This window comes from Crocodylus porosus, unplaced genomic scaffold, assembly GCF_001723895.1.
Source record: "Crocodylus porosus isolate Cpor-Errol unplaced genomic scaffold, CroPor_comp1, whole genome shotgun sequence".
Lineage (NCBI taxonomy): Eukaryota > Metazoa > Chordata > Crocodylia > Crocodylidae > Crocodylus > Crocodylus porosus.
Window position 1 is genome coordinate 270,053 of NW_017728938.1, and position 6,502 is coordinate 276,554.

Here is a 6,502-nt window from a genome sequence, read left to right on the forward strand (position 1 = left end):
ATGGCAGGGGGTCGGACTTGATGATCTGCTCAGGTCCCTTCCGACCCTACTAACTATAAAACTATGAAACTTTTGCTCTTCCAGTGTTTATCCCCCAACCCCTTATTTTGTCAGTCATAGTTCACCAGTTTTAATAATCCTGCTTTGGGATATATATATTTTTTATAGCTTATGTTTCCTGTTATCCATTGTCCTCTCTTCATTCTGTACTGTTGCCTTATATGAACCATGACAGCTGGCCAAGGAACATCAGTGTTTCCCCTCAGAGTTTCCCATTCTTAGTCTTGAGTTCCCACTTGTGATACTGGCCCTCTGCATTTACCAGAATGACAAAGCAGTATTAGGGGTAGTAAAATTTGAGCTGTGCTTTTCAATGATATATTTTTTGTTTACTCAGGAGTCTTTTAATCTGGGAAGTCTGCCCTTCACCTTTCTTAGCTGTATCAGAGTTTGTAGTGATGTGAACTGGTGTTCAGAGCTGGGAGGAATTATTAAAAAACTCAAACAAAAATTAAAAGCACAGCAGATTTGAGCTATGCCTGTTTGGTTTTAGATTTCACATTTATGAATAATTTTGGAATATTAAGTTTCATCTTATTTATTTTAACTATTTATTACTTTATTTACCTCATCTGCCCCCACTTCCCACCCCCAAAAGGCTCTGAGCACTTAAACAAATAAATTATTAAAACAGATTAAATATTAAAATAAGTACCAGTAATAAAACAACTCCACAAACAATACAACAAAACTTAACCTTATCTGCTAAATGCCTGCGCAAATAAAGTCTTCCAATGATTTTGGTAGACGTCCTTGGGCTCTGACATGCCTCAAAGGGGAGAGAGCCGAGGAGCTTCTACCAAGAAGGACTTCCTGAGTATTTTTACCAAACTAATTTGGTGCACAGATGGGATTTACAAGAGGTTGCTGTCAACTGACCTTAGGGATTGCAAAGAAAACATAAAGGAGGAGATTGTCCATAAGCTGTGGGGTATTCAGTGCAGAAAAATGTACATCAACAGTAGTATTTTTTAATATGAGACCAAATTGTTGGTCATGCTACAACAGCCTTTCCCTGTCATCAGGATCTGATGCAGGTGATAGCTAAATCTTGTACAGCAGGTTTAATCCTAAATTCTGCTTCCTTCAGGCCCACAAAGAAATAAGCAGATACAGGCTAGGAAAAGACATTGTGTTTGTCCTTAGACTAGTTGTGCCTGTTTGTCCCAGAACAGAAATAGTCTGGGATTGACATGTACACATATCACCTTCTAATCAGGGTTTAGAAAGCAATATGTGTACTGCCACTTTTCGGTCAATGGTAAAATTATTCAGTCCCAGGATAACTGTTCAGCTGTGCTTTACTATGCCTTGGGATAAACTGTTAGTATTTCTTATCCTGCAAATCTTTTTAGGACCCTGGGACAATAGACATGTACATCTGAATAATTGGACTTTGTCCTGGGATGAAATGGTGTATTCCAGGACAACTGTAACATCTGTTTGCAGCCACGGAGTCCCTCCTCGTGTTTGGTAGTTCTAGGTGGCACCATGCTGAATTCTGACCTTGTATGATCCAGAGTGAGGCCCAGGCCAGAACTGTGGTTCCAGTTTTGAGCAAGTCTAGTTCTAGATTTGAACTTCATGGCAATTGGTCTCACATCCAAGATGGACTTAACCAGACCCCAGGGTCTAAACATCCCTCAGATAGGAGTAAAATTTGGATCCAACTATCAGTAGGGACCTATTTAATTCGCTGTTTCATGGATTTCACAGAAACAGTGAAATCCAAGATTGTATGCAAAATCTATGAAATCAACACAAAACCTTAATAAAAATAAAATGCTGGCTTCCCAGTGGGAGCCAGTGGCCCTTGCTGCCAGGAGGGGAAGGCACCGTCTGGTAGGGTGGCACAAACAGCAGCAGGCAAGATGGTGACTATCCCCTTGTCCCTCCTGCCCCTGCCGGGGTCTCTCTTCCAGTCAGCACCAAGGGACAGGGCCTATCTGCCAATCAGCACTGAGGGGTGGGGCCACCACAAAATGACCATGGAATTAGAACTTTATGTAACAATTAATGCAATGAAAATTGGTAGGTCCTTGCTACCCCCTCCCCCCCTGCCATTTAGATAGACTCCCTAGCTATCAGACCTTGAACCTGCTCATGTATGTACCTTTTCCATAGTAACACCGAATGACCTCATCATATTGGTGTTTTTATGATGGTAGATGTTTTGCAAAGAGATGCTAAGAAAACTTCAATGTATTTTTCATAACCAAATAATCTTGTATCATTATCTCAGAGCTACAGAAATAGCTTCAGGTATCAAGATGTTCCAGGTGAATTGTATACTTTTATCCAATGGAATTTACCAGCTGCCAATGGCATTATGCATATAGTTAACACTTTAAGGAAAAAGCCTACATTTAAAAACCTTGGGAACCCACAGGTACATTAATTTTTTTTTACTTCCAGTTGTATGGGATATGATGATATTCTATTTAACAAGTTTAGTTCTAGATTTCAGTCTTCTTAAATCAATGAGGCATGGGTTTTATGTATACTGATATAATATAAGGTCTTCATGTTCAGGTATTCAGATAACAGATGTTATAGATTCTAAGATGGAAAGATAAAAGTATATTAGTTCTGTGTTTCAAGCTCTCATTGCTGCTAGCTTGCAGTTAGCTTCATCTCAGCTCTGGCCCTGAAGCCTTTCCTCAGGACATGCATTTACCAGGTGCTTGAATAAAATTCTGGCACCAGACACTGCAGCATCTGGTGCAGGACAAGAGATAAGGCTTTTTTCTTCCTCATACCAAGTGTAGGAAAGCAAGAGCTCTACCAGAACACACCTTTGTGGAAGAATAACCCCATCAGGAGCTGGACTGTAATAATTCTGGTGGTTACTATTACAATCCTACAATATTAGTAATACTTTACTGGAACTGGGCCAAGCAGCAACTTTAGCAAGTGATGCCATCGTTTATATGACAGAGCCCCTGGAGAGAGACTTTTTCCAGCTGAGATGGCAAGACAGAAAGCATTGCTTGCAATTGCTTTTCTATATCCATGCACATTTGGACACTCCCTTTCTCTTGTGATACTAGCAGTGCAATGGAGTCTAACTTTCAGATGGCAAAAGGAGCTTTTACACACACATATGCAGGCCCACACAATCTACAGAACTCTAACAAAGCAAAAATGTCTACCCTGCTGTTTTTACAAGAACTGATGGCACTAGTTTTCCCTGCAGTGTGCATGCAGATCATGATGTCTGAGTACTGGGGTATCTTTTGATGCACAGAGAAAGATTATGTTAAAGCACTGTAAAAAGATTCCTGTGGACATCATTTCACTACCTATATCCAAGAACAAGTGGATTTTCAGATTAGCTGGAAAAAGCATTTGGACTGATTCCCCTCCCTCAGCTAATGAGAACTCATAATTCCTACTTAACTTAATCTGCAGAAGGCAGAAATCATGCATTGAAATCAGAAGAAGTTACAAGTCTATGCCACATATGCAAATTGGTGTTGTGCATGTGTAGGAATGAATCTGCGGCCTAAAGTACCTAGGCTAGGTTACCCAGAATTTCTAAGTACACTAAAAAACTATAATATTCTATGATTTCTCTGCAACCTTCTCCAAAATAGGGGGTATGCAAGTTCATGTTTTGAATTCCAGGCTATGCTTACCCCTTTCCACTTTTGGCTCTTCTTGCAGAAAACCATTGGTGAGATTCTTGCTTCAATGGAGATCTTCAGTCGATTTGAAACTATCCTAGAGGTGATCATGTGTCCGTCTCTTCTAGGGTGGTTCAGCATGGATTACACTGAATGATTGCTACATTACTACTATCCCAGTCAGAATAGTGTTTCACATTTAAAAAACCATTAAAAACAGTATCAGTAACTTGATTTTCTTTAACTGACACATTTTTACAATGATACTACTTTTCTTGTATTTATTTTATAAGAAAGTGTAGTGCAAGCAAAAGGTGCTAGTTTGAACTTTTTGGGCAATATATATATCTATATATCTATATATATCTCCAAAGTTAACACAGGCAACTGCAGTACAAGCCTCTCCCTGCCTTACACCTGACTAAAGCAATCCATCTCCAGATGAAAGAAGAGAGTTTATATTTTATAAGCCTTGGCACCTCTCCTGGGACTGCCAGTAATGACTTTGATCTATCTATGAGCAGCCCTTGATCTGTCCATTGGAACTACCAATTAGTGGCATATAAAAAAAACTGTACCTGAACTGTCTTTATGTGGTAAACCATTGCAGCCATTCCTCTGAGTCAGGTTTGCATTGATGACTGACAGGGAAAGATTGTGCTGTTTTGTGTTGCTCCCCTGAGCTGTCCAATCCCCATGTTTTGTAACTCAGTTTTCCACCCTCCAACATTTCTGTTTGCAGACAAACATCCCATCAAGTTACTTTTCAAGTTTGCAAAGTTAGTAAATGTATCTTAAGAATATATGTTTTGGTATATCTTCTATTTCTTGCCATATAAAGGTACAGCTAGTTATTGCATATGTATTCCCTTGCATCTAAAACTTGCATTAAGAAAGACCTAGTGAAGTACTGATTACTTATAGAAAAAACTATTAAGATTGTAGCAACCACTGTATAATAGTATCTTCTCTGGCACTGTTGCATTCTTAAGGTACCTTCCTATCTGTGTATTAGCTTCTGACTCTCATCTTGGGGCATTTATAGACATGCTCTGGGAGGCAGGGAGGTGGGGGAAGAACGGTGCTTTAATTAATCCAAGAGCCGTACTAATTAAAAGTGCTCAGACTGTCACGTGTATCAGTGTCCCTACACTGAAAAATGGCATCAGGGTGATTTGAACTAAAGCTGGCCCAATGAGTTTTAGTTTAAAGTGCCCCACCACCATTTTTCAGCACAGGGACACTGATACATGCAACGCTGGAGTCTGCTGGAGCACAGTACCATGCTTCAGCAGACTTGATAAACTGAGTCTGCTCCAGTGTGCTGGAATTACAGTGCATCAGAGCAGCCTCCCTGCATGTGTATAGGAGCACTTGGTGTCTAAGGCCCTTCCATATAAATGTGCATATCAGTAGTCTCTAGTGGATTGCATGGCTTCTCTTCTTCCTTTCTCAGATGTCTCTCTTCCACTAACTTCTCTTAGTTTTAATCTGAAATATTATGTTACACTGGTTTTCAATATCTGCAGAACTGTGGCCTGCCTTCAATACTGGATGGACCAGGACCCTTTACTGTGTTTGTACCAAGCAATGAAGGAGTGGATAAGTTAAGAGATGGGCGGCTTATTTATCTCTTTACAGAGGTGAGATTTCAAGTGTTTGGAGAAGTCTTTAATTAGTTATGTTGCTTTATATTTTGAAAGAGAGTCTTATCAACATTAAAAGATGGGGAATATATGTCTAGTTAGTAAGTCAAAATGGTACTGGTGCACTTTTTGGCCAACTCAGAATTTTATCTATGATTCAAGTGTACTTGATGAACTTACTTGAGCACAAAATTGCTCTTCCCATAGTTGAGTCACTTCTTCCCGTTTCCTATAATATTTTAGAAGAAAGCTTTGCTTTGCATGTTGATGTGACAATGACAGTTAAATCAGAAATTTAGCTATTTTGCTAAATTCAGATTTGTCATGATCTTTCCAATAAAGTTATTGTTAAAAACCAACCAAAAAAACAACCAACCAAAGAAACAAACACACATGCACTTGCTTTAAATTGCATGATTATCAGAATACTTTATTTTAGTTGCCTCTTATTATTGCTAAATGTTGAGAGAGAGCATTTAATTATTACATCTGTCTCCTTCTTTAGGGGATAAACAAGCTTCAAGAGCTTGTAAAACACCACATCTACACTGTGGCAGCGGTAAGATATCTGTTTCTAGTTCATTGGAGTCCTTTTGACCAGCATCTAAGTAATCAGCAACTTGTCTACAATTCTTCTGGCTTTAGATACAATCCATGGCTATATCTGTCTCTAATTCTTGGGCAAGGGAAGAGAGAAATGTATGTTCTATGTACTGATTTAGTCAAACATTTATCATGGAAGTACTCCCACTTACATAGGGACTGCTGTTATGCATACTGCTTAAAAAGCAGTATACATGAGTATGCAATCGGACCTAGACAGGTTACAAGGGTGGGCGGATGAGAATAGGATGGGATTCAACACAGACAAGTGCAAGGTGCTGCACCTGGGGAGGAAGAACCAGCACCATACCTACAGGTTGGGGAACTCCCTTCTTGTCAGTACAGAGGCAGAAAAGGATCTTGGAGTTGTCATTGACTCCAAGATGAACATGGGCCAGCAGTGTGGGGATGCAGTCAGGAAGGCCAACCGTACCTTGTCATGCATCCACATATGCATCTCAGGCAGGTCCAAGGAGGTGATCCTCCCCCTCTCTGCGGCACTGGTCAGGCCACAGTTGGAGTACTGCGTCCAGTTTTGGGCGCCGCACTTCAGGAGGGATGTGGACA

The 6,502-nt window shown here is 40.1% G+C and overlaps 2 protein-coding genes across 3 annotated transcripts in view; both read left to right on the forward strand.

Moving 5' to 3' along the window:
* LOC109318265 (stabilin-1-like) overlaps nt 1–6,502 on the forward strand; it is a 449,042-nt gene that overhangs the window by 269,323 nt on the left and 173,217 nt on the right. The window lies entirely within an intron of this gene.
* The window catches only part of LOC109318266 (stabilin-1-like), a 56,556-nt gene that overhangs the window by 34,947 nt on the left and 15,107 nt on the right, over nt 1–6,502 (forward strand). For both annotated transcript variants that reach the window (XM_019547393.1, XM_019547394.1), the window contains exons 13-16: nt 2,303–2,449; nt 3,727–3,789; nt 5,216–5,329; nt 5,838–5,891. In XM_019547393.1, coding sequence (XP_019402938.1) covers nt 2,303–2,449; nt 3,727–3,789; nt 5,216–5,329; nt 5,838–5,891 — 378 coding nt within the window. The remainder of the gene's footprint in view (nt 1–2,302; nt 2,450–3,726; nt 3,790–5,215; nt 5,330–5,837; nt 5,892–6,502) is intronic.